This window comes from Lepidochelys kempii, chromosome 10 (genome assembly GCF_965140285.1).
Source record: "Lepidochelys kempii isolate rLepKem1 chromosome 10, rLepKem1.hap1, whole genome shotgun sequence".
Lineage (NCBI taxonomy): Eukaryota > Metazoa > Chordata > Testudines > Cheloniidae > Lepidochelys > Lepidochelys kempii.
In genome coordinates, this window is record NC_136389.1 from 78,783,889 (window position 1) to 78,800,513 (window position 16,625).

The 16,625-nt window shown below is 48.6% G+C and overlaps 1 protein-coding gene across 2 annotated transcripts in view; it reads right to left on the reverse strand.

Moving 5' to 3' along the window:
• The window catches only part of IGDCC4 (immunoglobulin superfamily DCC subclass member 4), a 185,516-nt gene that overhangs the window by 23,816 nt on the left and 145,075 nt on the right, over positions 1–16,625 (reverse strand). For both annotated transcript variants that reach the window (XM_073304341.2, XM_073304339.2), the window contains 7 exons: positions 14,571–14,678; positions 13,091–13,274; positions 12,196–12,323; positions 9,875–10,045; positions 7,082–7,219; positions 6,386–6,491; positions 4,958–5,192 (listed from right to left, as the gene is read on the reverse strand). In XM_073304341.2, the coding sequence (XP_073160442.1) occupies positions 4,958–5,192; positions 6,386–6,491; positions 7,082–7,219; positions 9,875–10,045; positions 12,196–12,323; positions 13,091–13,274; positions 14,571–14,678 (1,070 nt within the window). The remainder of the gene's footprint in view (positions 1–4,957; positions 5,193–6,385; positions 6,492–7,081; positions 7,220–9,874; positions 10,046–12,195; positions 12,324–13,090; positions 13,275–14,570; positions 14,679–16,625) is intronic.

Here is a 16,625-nt window from a genome sequence, read left to right on the forward strand (position 1 = left end):
TCCTCACACGTGCACTTTTGAAGACATGGATCTTTACGTTTGTATCCATTTCTTTGTAACAAAATAATGTCCCGATTCTTCCAGTGAAACCCTTCCAATACACCAGCAGGGATTCAAAAAATATCATTTCTTTAGCATTCGATGGCACCCCTACCAGACTGTTCCAATGGGGGACAGGGCGGGGCTGGTGGTAGCTACTTAGCGGCATTGCTGTCACATGATACTAAGGGGCACAGCTAGAATTCAGCTAGGGAAGAGGTGAGAATCGTTTATGAAAAAAACCCTAAACCAGGAACAGGTCATGGTTACGCCTCTTCTCTGGCCCCCACCACCATGGCATCTGGGCTAGCACCTCACCCCCTGGCAGAGGCTAGTGCCACCAGGGAAAGTAGGGCCCCGATTTAGCAAAGCATGTAAAGCACCTGCTTGACTTTCCGCACACACCTCGTTGCTGAATCAGGGGCCAGCACGGCAGAGTTTACAGGATGCTGACTGTGTCCAGCCCCCCACATGGGGTGGGGTGCGTGGGAGAATGCTTGCACTCCCCCTTCTTGCACACCCATGCTGGGTCAAGCTGAGATAAGCCCCAAGAGTAGCTCTGCAGAGAGTGCAGATACTTAATCTATCCGATCTGCTGGCAGATTTCGTTCCAAGCACGTGCACTTTTCCTTGGCATCCTCCAGGATACTGCATACGGTTTGCTGTCCAGTGGTAACACAGCTGCCCCAGAAATATATTACTGACTTTCTCAGAGTACAAGAACCAGGAAGTTACTGGCTGTCTGAGCTTTGTGGTCACAGCTTTGGAGGCTGCAATCTTCTGGCTTTGTGAGACTAACGCTCCTGCATGTCTCCTGCTCACCAAGCCCAGGTGGCTCTCCAATATAATTTCATGGAGGAGTCAGGATTTCTGGAGACTAGGAGCAAATCCAAGGTGCTGCAGATGACAGCACAGCACTTGAATAGAAGCATGTACATCTCCATGGCATAGACAGTCCAACAATGCAGGCAGCAAGACCCTGCTGAGCTGCCAGAAGCTATGGCAGACTGGGACTGAAAGTGAAACCCTGGATGTAGGAGCATTAGCCAGCCTCCCACTCAGCAGATTAAATTGCGGCCAGACCGTACACTCTGCAAACCTTTGATCTTTGATAATCCATCTGCCGAACGCCAAGACAGGACTCTAAGATACTGAGATTCTGAGGCCTTAAACTCTCTGAAGACAAACCCTGAACAGACTGTGATTGGCATTCGTGCTCCTTTGGGGAGCTGATCTTGCGTTTCTAGAGATTGAATTCCCGCTTGGGCAGTATCCACAGAGGGATCTGGATTTATTATCCCCAAAAGGCAGGAGGAAAGTGACTCAGTTGGGCAGAGAGTTTTACCTCCAGGACCCTGAATCAGAGATCAGGGGCAAAGTAACTCTTTAAAGAAAAACATTTGTTCCTCATTTAATGGAAAGGGCTGTTAAAAGGGCGGGGGGGGGGTGTGTGGAGAAGCAACCCAATGCTTAAATACTTACACTGCAAGGAGCTGTGCTTGCTACACAGGAAACCTCACGCTCTCTCCTATCTTTTCCTGTTAGTCTTGATCCGATGGAACACCTGGGAAACCAAGGTGAATCGCTTTGACCCTTGTGACGGTTAAGGAAGACAAGGATGTGGCATATCAAAAAGAATACATCTGCTCATTCCAAACTCTCCAAGGCCGGGCTCTCACACGTCTCCCTTATTTTGCACTTAGATTTGATTAAAGTTTTCTATCTTGAATACACCTTAACACCAGTGACATACAAGCATATGATTGATGCAAACATGAAATCCTCTGTGCTCACAATGCGCCTGTTTCACTCAACCTCCTAATTACCTTACACACTCTCCCCGGGTTACAAAGAAAGACATAAACAGATTAACTAAATTAGGCCAATTAAAGGTTCCCTAATGGAATGAAATGCTTCAGACATTGCTTGAGAGAGAAAAGGGGGCAGGGAGACGAGAAAGACGAGGCAATGTCAGGCAAATTACATAGAGCTCGGAGAATACCTCCAAACATACAGATCCACAAATAAAAACACAAGCTCCCTTCAGTTGAGGTCACCTTCCTGATGTTTGCTCTCCGTGAACATGCTGGTGAACTTGATGTTTATAAAAACGGCACATTTTAAGTTAATACTGGGGAGAGTATTTGTAGAAAGCAGATGTCGAATTTGTGAACGCAAATATTTGCATTGGAAACCCGATCATTAATCTGTGGAATTCGTGGCCACAAGATCTCACAGAGTTTAGCAGGAGTCCCAAGGGGACTGAAACCTGAGTGCATCCACAATATCAGACAGGACAAAACAATTTTCTCTATAAAAAGCCTCAGATATTTCTCGATACAAGTTCTCCGATCCAGCATTCTGGTTTTGCTTTCAATGCTCGTTTTCAAATAAACCAAGAATCTCATTGGTTCCATCCAAAGAGAAACTGTCGTCCTCTTTTGCCATTCGCCAACAACCACTTCAACCTTCTCTCATAGATCAATGGATTCTAAGGCCAGAATGGACCATTATGATCATCCAGTCCGAACGTCTGCAAAACACAGTCCCTAGAATTTCACTCCATCATTTCTGCATCACGTCCATAACGTCAGCTTGAGCTAAAGCATCTCTCTTTTGATTTACTGATTGCCACAACGTCCTTGTACAGTTACTTGTCTTAAGTGGAAAGTCAAGTTTCTTGGTCATGGTCATTAAATTGCCCCAGGCTTGCAACTGAACCAGAGTTATGACCAGACAGACAACACAGTAGAGTCCAGCATCATCTTTCTTACCGAAAGGCTGGAGGAATTTCTCCTTTGTAGAATCACAACATGCTATTGTGGGGCCTTTTGATGGACAAACATGCTCTACAGCAGGGCTCAAGGACCTAACACAGGACCTGATTCAAATTCTGATGAAGCCAATGGAAGTCCTTCTATTGACTTCAATGGGCTTTGGATCAGTTCTATTAATACCAGAGACTGGTCCAAACCCAGGCCCTGGTCCAGAACACCATCAAACTTTGAGGAAGCCTGGGGCCAAAACGTGGGGGATTTAGGCTCATGGCTAGCAAACATCAGCATCTGTAATGATATTGCCACTGGCCCATAGACATGCCAGGCAGATAAAAACCCCAGCACAACTCTGCAAGTCTACCAACCTTTGAAAAAGGGAGATTCACTCTGCAGAATTTGCATGGCTGACTGTCAACTACAGTAAGGTCTGGCTTTCATCAGAATCCTTATGGGAAAGTCCAGAATTAGATAATGAGGACCTTTTCTATAAGGCGTTTTTTTAACCATTGTACAGAATGTAATGGAGAATTATATCCCTCCTATAGAATTCCACAGGACGAGAAAAGCTAAAGAAAGGATATTAAGTCTCTTTTAAATGCTATCGGTTTAATTTTTAAAAATCCCTATTAGTTTTCTACAGAACTCTGTTTGTCTCACCCCTATTAAATTCTAGAGGACGAATGTGGTTTGGTCCTAATGGATTCATATTAGTGCTAAGTAGAGGGTGAGACCTTTTTCCCTTGTCTCTCTAGTGGTGAAGGCCACTATGACATTTGCATTGAACACAGAGGCATCAGTAACAAACCCTGCCCTGCACAACGGCACAAAGGACCTGAGTGGAACAGAACCACGGCAGCTCTGCTGGGAGAAGAACCTTTCTACTCTACAGCGCAGAGCTGTGTTCCCAGAGATGAGGTGGAGCTGGACTGAGGCAGAAGCAACAGATCACAAATCCATAGCTATGGAGATCCATCCACTATTCCATCCTTCCCCAAAATGGGATCATTGCAGCCAGGGGATCTACTCCTGCCTTGAAGCTACAGCAGCATCCATAGGTCAACATTACGGGAGCTCTGAGACTCTTGCCTTTAGAAAGTGTCTTGTAATACATCAATGGAAAACTAACACCACGTTGGTCACTAAAATCATTATGAAATGTACGTAACAATGCTGTATGTGACATTATGGATATTCTCTCTTTTGGGATCTGTAAACAAACCAAGGAAGCAAAAAAGTTTTTTTCCAGACAAAGGAGAATGGCCAACACCTCTTGGACTCAACGACAAATCAAGCCAGGTGTGCCAAGAACAATGGGCCATTCATTTGCATTGCAAAATCCCAGGAGACTGCAAAAATTAACATGGCGTCAGCTCCGTGGAGAACACAGAGAGCTGAGCCCCCAGGACGGCTTCCTGGCTTTGAAACCAAAGATGAACTTTGAGGATATCAGGACCTTCTGAAAGACTTGGAGGTAACCATCACAGAGGGACGATGGGGTACTGCACCCTTCAAGCCTTTGAGAGCTGGGCCCTCTTAGCCTGGAAGGCAAGAGCTGCGGCAGGGCAGACAGCTTTGGGGGGACGGACACACACACACACACTCTCTCTCTCAGGACTGAAAGGGCTGTTGGTGTCGCCCTGCAAGGAGGAACCAGGCTGGTGGAGGCCAGGGTGAGGCCGTTGTCCCATGAGCAGGCTGCTGGTGGCAGGGCTCGGAGCCAAAGTTGCACAGCACAGAAGTACCCAGGTCTACAGGGCAGGTGGTGACACACCCCCTTACTGGTCTGGGTGAACCCCAAAGCATCACCAGGGAATGTCCTCCTCTGGCACTGGCGATGACATGGACTCGCTATAGGAACTGGGAAATTCTTAACATGGCTGGATATGAAAATCAGTGTACTGGGGGGAAAACAGCTCAGGATAACCATATTAGAGGAAATACATTTGATAATACTCTGTAGTCAGGGATTCTCAGCATCAGGTGATACAGGAACCCCCCTTGCTAGCATGGTGCCTGCCCTGAAATGATCCATCCAGAGCCAGAGGGGAAATCAGACGCAACTCTGCTTGGTTCCTTGGTGCCGCTCCAGGTTAAGAGGGTTATCTGAGCAAGGCGGTGGTAAGCATTCGCACTGGCGATACCTTTCTTATCCCGTGGATGCCGTCATCCGGAAGGCTGGTGTGGATGAGGCTGTGTACTTCCGTCAGCTCTGTGATGTCCACCAGGGGCAAGGGAACCTCTTCAGAGAGCGGGGACATGAGCGATTCCAGCTCATGAGAATCAGACTTGGCGCTGGGCCCGGGTGGTCCCTGCCTGCCCCGGTGATAGGAGCTGTGATTCCCAGAGGCTTGAGAATCCAGGCCTGGCAGAGCCTCCCTGCAGGGGATGGGAAAACAAACAAAGGTTTCCACCTCGGAGGGCAAACAGCCCTGGACTCCCTTGTCCAGCCAATCAGAGCTCAAGGGGTGTCATCTCCCAACTCGTGAGCAGTGGCAGATGCTGGACCAAACTGCCCCTCTCTGCTTGGGTTGTTATCAACAGGACTGGAACAGCTCTGCTTTTGGCTACTCTGCTGGGTGCAGGGATCAGTGTTAAGGCCCCTGTGCTCACCACTTATTGCCAACACACTCTGAGCCCGGGCTGTGTAACAAGCACAGTGTGCCGTTTCTACAACCCGCCCCCTGTCCAGCAGATCACAGTGGCTGGTCCTTAGTGCCCCGTAACGGGAGCGAGAGACAAGGACCAGGATCTACCTCTCACTCATGCTTACCACACCCCACATGAAGCAGCTAAGTTTCATCAGCCCCATTTTACAGGTGACAGAGGGAGGTTACGTGATGGGGGTGGGTTTGTGGCAGAGCCTGGATGAGACTTCAGGAGCTCCTAGGTCCCAGCCCTGTGCTCAGTCCACCTGCTCACAATGCCTCTCTCTAAAACTACGGCTTACATCAAAAGTTGGGCTTCAAATGATTTCCTTTGTAAGCAGTTACAGGGCAGGTTCTGACACCTAGGTCAGATCAATAGGACTCAGCCAATATACCCCAAATGAGGATCTGGCCCCGACCATGCCAACCCACTCCATTACATCAGGAAGAAAGGGAACCCTCTAACAGTCTTCCCTGCTGGAAGTTCACAAAGCTGCTCAGTGCATGCTTACAGCTATCAGCCAGGCACCCAAATGCAGCGGAGCCGTGTTGTGCATATGCAGAGAGGAAGGAAGGATAATGTTCTTTGATACGGCAATTAGCATTCTATTTTGCTGCAAAAACAATTACTCTAACAATGCAGATTAAAGAAAAGCTACTGCAGCAGCATACAAACCAGCAAACCAGACTGCATTCATTAAACAGCGCTCCGTCACGGGCACGCCCCGCAAAGCAACATGACAGAGAAGGAATTTTATATTGAAAGACGTGGATTATTTTTAGGGCCTGCATCTTTCACTGCCTTAAATTCAACTGTTCTACAACAGAGCACATCTCAATGTGGGAAAGAATTTGACGGGGCTTTTTGTGCTGCTCCCCATCGGTGCTCTGCTCTGCTTACTGTCCGGATAATGCAAGGCATACCTCTGCTTGCTGCTGCGGAAACTGGCACACGTACAGAAGAGTATGCAGAGGAGACCTAAGCAGACTCCCACGATGATCCCGGTGACCGAGTGGGTATCCAGAACATCTAGTAGGCGAAGGACAGAGTCGAGTCAGCGTCTCAAGCCCTACCAGGAAGAGGACGCAGAGCGTCCAGTGCCTTCAGAAAAACACCGACTTTGGGCGCGTGGATATAAAATGGGCCCAACGGACCAATTACTGATCCAGAGCTAGTGTTCCCTAAAGCCCAGGGGTAGTGGGACGACTGGCCCCAAGTTGGACCCATATCTCAGACACACACACAAAGAGATACGCACACAACACACTATTATAAGAAGTACTTGGCAATGACCGTTGAAGCAGATAAAAGCAAACTGGCATCTGTCAAAGATTCAGCTGCCTTAATGCTACATGAACTAATCTGATCGCTGCAAGATGGGCAATTAGAGCCAAATCCTTGCCCCAAGATACGGATAGGCAACTGCCACAGACGTCAGCAAGAGCTGCGCACACGCTGAATTTGGCTCGATCCCAGCACGGTTTAAGCATGTTCACGTTGGCTGGCACACAAAACTAAACAACACTAATAACTATGGGCAATTATGGAGCGTGACTCAATGCTCAGAGTGACATCTCGAGACCAGGGCATGCTTCCTGGGGTAGTAAAAACTGGAATACCTGACTGCTTCTCGCGAAGGGTGTGCACGTCCTTTACATTCGAGTACGGCCCAGACCCTACAATGGTCTTTGCTCCCATCTTGAAGTAATACCTGGTGTCACTCTCCAAGCCATGCACCTCGGTGCTGAAAGTATTTCCTGTTCAAAAGCAGGTGAGAAGGTTTATTGTTTACGGTTTAGATGCTATCTGGGGGGTTGCAGAACTTTGTTTCATTCTCCGAGCTAGCAGAGTCTGTAAGCAGTATAACGTAAAGAGATGCCTTTTGTACCCCAGGACAGTTATGGTGTAGCTAACTAATATGCTCACTAGCAGCCTGACCCTGCCTGTGTGAAACTTTACTCACATGAGTAATCTCACTGAAGCCTCTCCTTCAGCTACACTGCCTCGTGCTCCCAAATTCTGGGCTGGACGCAGGATTGGAATTCTCTGGCCTGTAATATGCAGGAGGTCGATCAGATGGTCCCTTCAGGCCTGAAAATCTTGACATTTATGTCGTTCCTTGGCCATACCCCTAGACCACCGCCTCTGTGCTACCATGGATTGAGCCCAGTGAGCAATCCCATTTGAGCCACTGAGAGGACTCTCATCAGTCAAGTTCTCTACATGCCGAGCTGTTGGCAGGATGTGGTCCCAATCCAAATCCACTATGTGCTAACTTTAATTCCTAATTAACATCCATTTTGAAATATTCAGTCAGAAGCCTCTGCAGTTCAGCTCCATACATCCCCAGAGATTTCTGACCCTTTCCGTTTTCACAGATTCATAGATTCCAAGGCCAAAAGGGATCACTGTGATCATCTTGTCTGACCTCCTGCATAGCCCAGGCTCTAGGATTCCCTGAATTAACTCAAAAAGAAAAGGAGGACTTGTGGCACCTTAGAGACTAACCAATTTATTTGAGCATGAGCTTTCGTGAGCTACAGCTCACTTCATCGGATGCATGCCGTGGAAACTGCAGCAGGCTTTATATATACACAGAGAATATGAAACAATACCTCCTCCCACCCCACTGTCCAGCTGGTAATAGCTTATCTAAAGTGATCAACAGGTGGGCCTGAATTAACTCCTGTTTGAACTAGGGCACATCTGTTAAAAAACTACCCGATCTAGTTTTACAAGCAGCCAGCGATCAAGAATGCACCACATCCCTTGGTAAGTTGTTCCAGTGGTTAATTACCGTCCCGATGAAAACCGTGCGCCTTCTTTCCCGTCTGAATTTGTTTTGCTTCCGCTACCAGCCATTGGATATTGTTCTATCATCACATTTCCGTTCCCCAGGTAGGTACTCACCAACTGGGGTCAAATCACCCCACAACCTTCTCTTTGTCGAGCTAAATAGATTGAGCTCCATGTGTCAATCACTATAAGGCAGGTTTTCTCATCCTTTAATCATTCTTGTGGCTCTTCTCTGATCCCCTCCCATCTGTCAGAATCCAGAACGGGCCGCAGTGTTTCCAAAATGGTTGCACCAGTGCCGTTACCGAGGTCATTTCACCTCCCTATTCCTGCTGAGATTTCCCTCTTTCTGCATCCAAGAATCGCATTAGCCCTTTTGGCCACCTTGTGCAGCTGATTACCCAAGTCCTTTCCAGAGTCACTGCTTCCCAGGCCTGAGTCCTCCATTCTTTGTGCCTAGATATCTAACTCTACGTTTGGCCATCCTGAATGCATATTGTTTGCTTGCGCTCAGCTTACTGAGCAATCCAGATCACTCTATCTGGGACTTGTCCTCTTCCTTGTTTACCCCTCCCCCAAGCTGTGTGTCGTCTCTACACCTTCTCAGTAATGATTTTATCTTATCTTCCAGGTCATTGATAAAATGTTAAATAGCGTAGGGCCAAGAACCGATCGCTGCAGGAGCCCACTAGAAATACACCCGCTGCAAGCTCATTCCCCATTTGCAGTTACATTTTGAGACCTAGCGATTAGGCAGGTTTTAACCCATTTAATGTGTGCCCTGTTGATTTTGTATCCTTCTGTCTTCTCATTCAAAAGCTCAGTTTTCCTTCAGGGCAATGGGTGAACAAACTGCAAGAAATGACCAGCTGAACTCTTAACTTCTTGCTGCACCTTACACGGACCATTTCCGCTCACTCGCATGGGCTTCACCTCCCCAGCCCGCAGCTCCGCCCTGACACCGTTATCGGATGAAAACCGCCACACATAGGAGTGACCTGGTTTTGCAGAGGGCCTCCTGGATGATCTCAGGTGGCCGATGTGCTCACAGGGCCTAGCTTCTGAGCAGCCGCAAACATGCAGCATTGTCTTTCAACCACCGACCCACCCGCTTTCCTCCTTTCTTATCTCTGAGCCACAGCCTTGACACTCGGTCAACAGGAAGTTCTTTCCCTGCCTAGCGATAACATCTTGTCTCTCTGCAGCCCCGATCCGCAGAGCACCCAAGAGCCTTGCTAAAGAGGCAGCTGGCAAGAGAACCCACCTGCTTCCAAACACACCTCCTCTCCCACACGTCTCTTCTCAATGCTCATGCTCTGCTCTCAGCTGTGGGTCTCCTCCGCCACCTCTATTTCTAATTGTATTGCAGGCTAGCGCAGCCTTTCCTCAACATTATCTGTCCCCCAGCTCATTAGACTTCTGTTATCAGTGTTTCGAGGCTAGATAGCAGAGACGCATGACCCCTGTCAGAAAGCAGAGAGGGCCAGGGAAATGGGGGGATTCTGAACTGACATTTATTAGGACTGGCACATGTGCCCAACAAGGATTGAAGTCAACGCACCTCCACTCTGGACCCAGCCCAATGGACACGCTCCTGAGCTACTCCAGGTGCTCACCTTCTTTCCTCAGCAGAGTCCACATGTCATCGGGCTGTGTGTTGTTTGCATTATACAGGATGACATACTCCACAATGATGCCATTGGGTTCGACTGGAGGACACCAATGCACCTGCACAGCATATGGGTTGATCGGTTGCAGCCTGAGGTCGGATGGAGGCGTCGACGGCCCTGAAGAGACAAAGGATACGACGACTGCCCCAAATGTTCAACAGGAACCAAAGGGGAAATGGTGAAAGCTCAGCTCTTTGGGACACACCTCCAATTTGGTACCCCCAAAAGTGGGCTCGTGCCAAAGCTGCATTTGCAGATGGGAGCTGGGTGGCTGGATGCACACCGGAGTGATCTGCACGCACACCGGAGTGATCTGAACATGGATGGATGCAAATGGTGCACAAACAGGGCTGCTCATTGTTGACTTTGGAGCTGAATGGAAGGGTGTGCTCCCTGAGGCACAAACAGTGGGGAGTTTGTCCGTCCTGGCCAGCAAGCTAAGGAGTAGCAGGAAAACACGGGTGTAGCTGCACAGCTCAGGAAGAGATACAACATTAAAATACACCGAAGCTTTTCTTATCCTCGGGCAAGGGATCCTCCGAGCCCCCTGCCCCCTTCTGGTTTTTAATTCCCCGCCCACAAAGCTCTCTTACCACCACAGCTGGATGGGAGCCACCCTCCAAAGTCATAGAATCATAGAATATCAGGGTTGGAAGGGACCTCAGGAGGCCATCTAGTCCAACCCCCTGCTCAAAGCAGGACCAATCCCCAATTAAACCATCCCAGCCAGGGCTTTGTCAAGCCTGACCTTAAAAACCTCTAAGGAAGGAGATTCTACCACCTCCCTAGGTAACGCATTCCAGTGTTTCACCATCCTCTTAGTGAAAAAGTTTTTCCTAATATCCAATCTAAACCTCCCCCACTGCAACTTGAGACCATTACTCCTCGTTCTGTCATCTGCTACCATTGAGAACAGTCTAGAGCCATCCTCTTTGGAACCCCCTTTCAGGTAGTTGAAAGCAGCTATCAAATCCCCCCTCATTCTTCTCTTCTGCAGACTAAACAATCCCAGTTTCCTCAGCCTCTCCTCATAACTCATGTGTTCCAGTCCCCTAATCATTTTTGTTGCCCTTCGCTGGACTCTCTCCAATTTATCCACATCCTTCTTGTAGTGTGGAGCCCAAAACTGGACACAGTACTCCAGATGAGGCCTCACCAATGTCGAATAGAGGGGGACGATCATGTCCCTCGATCTGCTCGCTATGCCCCTACTTATACATCCCAAAATGCCATTGACCTTCTTGGCAACAAGGGTGCACTGCTGACTCATATCCAGCTTCTCATCCACTGTCACCCGTAGGTCCTTTTCCGCAGAACTGCTGCCTAGCCATTCGGTCCCTAGTCTGTAGCTGTGCATTGGGTTCTTCCGTCCTAAGTGTAGGACCCTGCACTTATCCTTATTGAACCTCATCAGATTTGTTTTGGCCCAATCCTCCAATTTGTCTAGGTCCCTCTGTATCCTATCCCTGCCGTCCAGCATATCTACCACTCCTCCCAGTTTAGTATCATCCACAAATGATAGTCAGTTAAAAGTCAGTTAACTCCACTCCCAAAGCAGCCACTGGAGGTTGCTATTGGACAAGAGAGGTTATCCCCTGACTTACCGGAGCTAGCCGTGTTCCTCAGGGCTCTCAGCCTCTGCCAGCCCTAGGGCAGAGTGGGAGGCTCAAACTCCTGCCACTGCCTCTACACAAACACGCTAGGCTCAACGACTCTCATTTTGACAACATCTGTCAGCCGTAGCCAGGACCGATTGCTCAAAGCAACCCCCAGGGCAGCCCCGGGCACCTCACTAGAAAGCAGGATTTCTTAGAGAAAATCGCCACCCCCCCACCCCAAGAAAACAAAAGAAAACTCAAATCTGAAATAAACATAATTGCCCTGATTCATATCAATTGCTCTTCTCGAGTTCTGCCTCCATTCCTCTGTGGTTACAAAGCCAAGTCCAATGGCAGCATCTCTTCAGTGGGCTTTGGACCGGTTCTTGGGCTTTCAAATGGCTCTCAGCCTCCATTGATGCGGAAGAGGACTGAGGGATGACAAGAGACAGCGAGACGGATTCCCAGGCCTTTCAGCGTACAAGCACGTTACATCTGCTGAGTGAGTACACAGAGGGAACGACAGAATTGGCAGCTGAAAACGGTCTTCAGAGATTTACGTCATTGCTCCACTAGTGGGCAAGGCACATGAGGTGAGACTGGCCTTCCTCCAATCAGGGAGAGCTCCGTGAGTTTGGGGATTTATGTTCACCACGGTGCGGTACTTACGGTCAGGAAGGGTGAACCTCTCCACCACGCTGCCGAACGGTCCGTCAATCCCAACTCCATTAGACTGGACTGCAAACTCATACTTGGTATAGGGTTTCAATCCACTGATGAGAATAGCTTCATCAGAACTGCCAAGGAACACAGACACGCAGGGCAGATTAACACAGGCTGGGGTCCCATTGCCGGCCACCTCAGCAACTTACCAGGCGCCCATGGGCCAGAGAAGATGTGAGTGCAATGGAGCGGATCAAATTCTATCACAAGTCTCACTATCTTTCATATGTTTCTTAAAGTCCAAGCTCCAGGAGTCATGGGATTACGTGAGAATCACAGCTTCCATTCAAATAAAAGTATGTTTCTAGCCTTCATGACAGTTCATTTATTTATGATTTTCTTGCAGAGAAAAGATTGAAAATGTGACCCCGCTAAAGCCTCAAAACCCAGAAGACAAATATACGAGCCACGCCAAATTTGTTATATATATATTTTTAAATGTCACGATTTTTAAACCAAAACGCTGTATTTTTTTTAAAATGTCATGATCTCTGAATATTTGGGGCTGAAAATACTTCAGCTGGCTTTATCCTTAATACAAAGATGTGGAAACTACAGATCCCAGCATGCAGTGCAGGCTGGCCCCCACAAATCAAGATGGAAAAATGCCTGCTTTCTCCTAAGCCCCACCTCTGTGTTTCAGATACGGACCATTCTCCAGGAGCTGCTTTTTGCCCAGCCCTGATTTAGAATTGAGCTAATGGATACAAGTCAGAGTCACATGCGTCCTGGACATACTAAACCACCCCGCCGCCAGGTTTCCCACGTTTCTCCCGTATGTTTGTTTTCTTTCCAACAAGGAAGCTGTTGTGTCGCTCAGCCTGTTGCGCGACACACTTACCTTGTGTAGTAAGTGACAAGAGAGGCGTTTTTCAGTCCCCAAGGGCTGAAACGCACGGTGTAATTGACAATCTTGACAGTCGTGAAGTCTGGTTTCTTCCACCTGAGCCAAATTGAGGTTGAACTGTTGGACTCTGCATAGACATGGGCTGGGGGCAGCGGGGGGCCCTTCTGAACTGGAGGGTCTATGGTACATGAAGGAAGAAGAAAGAAATACACACGTATCAGTGGCATGGGACAGAGAAGAGCAGTCATTGCTGATGAATCAAGAGGAGGATGGGCCCAGTGGTTAGAGCACTAGCCTGGGGAGACCTGGGCTCAGTTCTCTATTCTGCCACAGGCTTCCTATGTGACCTTGGGCAAGTCACTTAGTTACTCTCTGCCTCAGTTCCCCATCTGTGCAATGGGGATAACTGCCCTGCCTCCCAGGATGTGCGAGGATAAATTAATTAAAGATTGCCAGCTGCTCAGATTCAATTGTACTGGGCAACATAAGTACTAAGATTTAGTCATGGAGGTCACAGAAGTCACAGAATCCATGGCTTCCAGCGACCTCCGTGACTTCAGCCTGCAGCAGTGGGGAGCTGCAGGGTCCCACCCCTACCCCCGCCCGCGGAGGTAGGGATCTCCAGTGTACCCCCGCTGCCTCTGGTGGCCCCTGGAGCTCCAAGCTGCCAAAGAGTGTTGAGGTACCCCACAGCTCCTGGCCCCCGTGGGCAGCAGGGGAACCCCCGACCTCCCAGCCATTGTGGGCATGGGCGGCAGGGGAACCTCCAAGCTCCCGGCCACTGCAGCTGGGGGGGGACACCCAGAGCTGCGGGCAGCAGGGGTACCCCACAGCCCCCAGCTGCTGCAGGCAGTGGGGGCCCCGGCAGCTTCCAGCCATGGGCGGTAGGACCTTGAACTCTGACACCCAATCCGCAGTGGGGGCCCCTGGAGCTCCTAGCCCCTGCGCAGCCACCCCGCTGCAGGTGGTGTGGGCACCCACAGATCCCCATTTTGTCTCAGATCTTTTTAGTAAAAGTCAGGGATAGGTCACGGCTTCCATGGATTTTTCTTTGTTGCCCATGACCTGTCCGTGACTTCTACTAAAAATATCTGTGACAAAATCTTAGCCTTAACCATGAACAGATAGAATACGCTTTGTGGATCACAATAATGGCCTAATTTCACCACTAAGGGAAACAAATAATGAAACTGACGCATTTGTCTGTATTATTATTTATCTATATTACCCACTTTTTGGTGGCTCTAAAAATTCGGATGGCCCTGCTCATTCTCCATGGAAGTGATTATGTTTGACACCAGTGCTAGATCACGACTGCTGTCTCTTTGATTCCTAAATGTCTGCCTCCATATCTTTATCCCAGACCTTTATCTTAGACCCCCGGGCAGAGCAGAAGAGAGCAGAACATGTGGGCAGAAGCTCACGGGTGAAATAGCTCAGAAGTGCCCTATGAAGTCACAGGGGTATTGCTTACCTACTGCTGTCGCTGATGCCTTTTCTGTTTTGCCCTTCCATACAGCTGCGTAGCCATCTTCATGCTTACTGAACGCCACCAGCTTCACCTCATAGAGTCTCCCCGGGGCTGGAAAAATGAACGATGTTTCTGGTTGCAAAAATCACTCAGCAGAAGTTAATCTTTGCCCAATCTCAACAGAGCTGCACTGGCTTAAAAACATTCAGATTCCACATTCAGATATTAGCGAATTCATCAGGCTACAACCACCCTACAAAGTGTTATCATCTCCGTTTTATCGATGGGGAAACCAAGGCCAAGAGAGGCAAGGTGACTTGCTCAGGGTCACCGATTGAGTCAGTGGCAGAGCCAATATAATAAGAACTCACGATTTCCTGACCCCCAATCCTGTGTGCCTGCCTCTATCACTGAAGGTAGCATCATGTTGCATTAAAGCTTCATCACGACATTGTCCCACAGTGCAAGATGACTGCGTTTAAGAGGTCCCGGGAGTTGTTCGAGGAGCTATGAATGTCCTGCAAGCATTGGAGCAGGATTATCTGGGAAAACCCGGATGGGTGGTAACCCAATGGCCTCTCCAAAGATAGGTGACACATTAATACTCTTTGCTCCAGTTGCTTTACCCAGTAATTTAGGGCTAGATCCTCAGAGTGATTGCTTAGATACTGCACTAACGAGTGCTCTAAGAAATATCTTAGACCTTACTCCCTTTTGCTCCCATCCAAGACCAACCTACCACAGAACACAAGCGTATTTACTTCTCTCTCCCTTGCACACGCCCACACACATACACACACGTGTACTAAAGCTGACCATCCAAAGTAAACAAAAGCATCACATTAAATTTATCCTTGTAACTCAACAACACCCTTGCAAATCTACAAAACAAAATCAATCACCTTCTAATTATGCAGAGGGCCCTTCAGCAGCCCCTTAGCCTAGTGGGAGAACTTCTCTCATGGTGTGACTGTGCCAATAACCTCTGCTCAGGGAAAGCCCAGTTCATGTATTCTGATCAGAAGGATACATTGTACAGCCACGGGGAGGGGGTATTTTTAAAGACACAGTGCTGGATCCTGCAATTCCTTGCACCTTGAAAACTTCTATTAAAGTTGACAAGAATTTTTGGTGCACACAGAAGCACAGGATCGGTCCCAAACTGTCTCATCTACCAAGAGAAATTCTTACAGTCAGAAAAACTCTGGTGCGCACAACAACAAACAGAGCCTACCGCTTTCTCAGACACAGCTGCTTTAATAATAAAGCCAGGCGCCTTCAGAAAGGAAACAGAGATCCCTGTTTCAAGTGAAATTCTCCCACTGACCCCAAACGGGGTTGCAGGAAAAGGCCCAGAATATCTCCCGGCAGCATTAGCTGCGCTTTCGTTAGTTCCGACAACGGACACCAAACTTAGCCCACACAGTCCAAAAGGCCGTTGCAAAGCTTGCCTGCCTCTTTCTTCTGGTCTTTCACAAACTAGAAGCCTCTCCTGCCATGTTGGGGGACATTTTAGCAGGGATGTTTATTCAAGGAAACTACTTAAAAGATTCAAAGTTTTTAAATAGAGGGAAACTGGCAATTCTCTCTAGACATCTAGTCCCTTGTTCAGAAATGCGCTGAAAGCAGCCCATAGTCTCTTTGGTTCCCTCGGCTGCATTTAGCTGCTGAAGTTTGTTAATTAGGGATGTGCCTATTCATCCCCTGCCCCGATGGCTCACCGGCTCCTTTGCCGTGCCAATGTAAGCAGCACAAAGCCCGTCTCACTGATGCCAATTTTATTATTATTGCGCCAATTATGCTCCCAGGGCCTATTGGTGCCAATTACCCCAAGGGTGCTCGGAAGGCTGCCCTGGCTTCACAATACGTGTTCACGTTCGGAATCTAAAAACAGTTCGGCCACATTCTTCACGCTGAAAGGCTCCCCAAAGCAAACACAGTTTTGTCTCCCTCAAAAGCCGCCTTGGTGTTGCGCGATGATGAAAACAGACTGGCTGACCTGCATTCATGCCTCCTCTGACAAAGGAGAGCCTCTTAAATTCACTGAGGCAGGGGCTA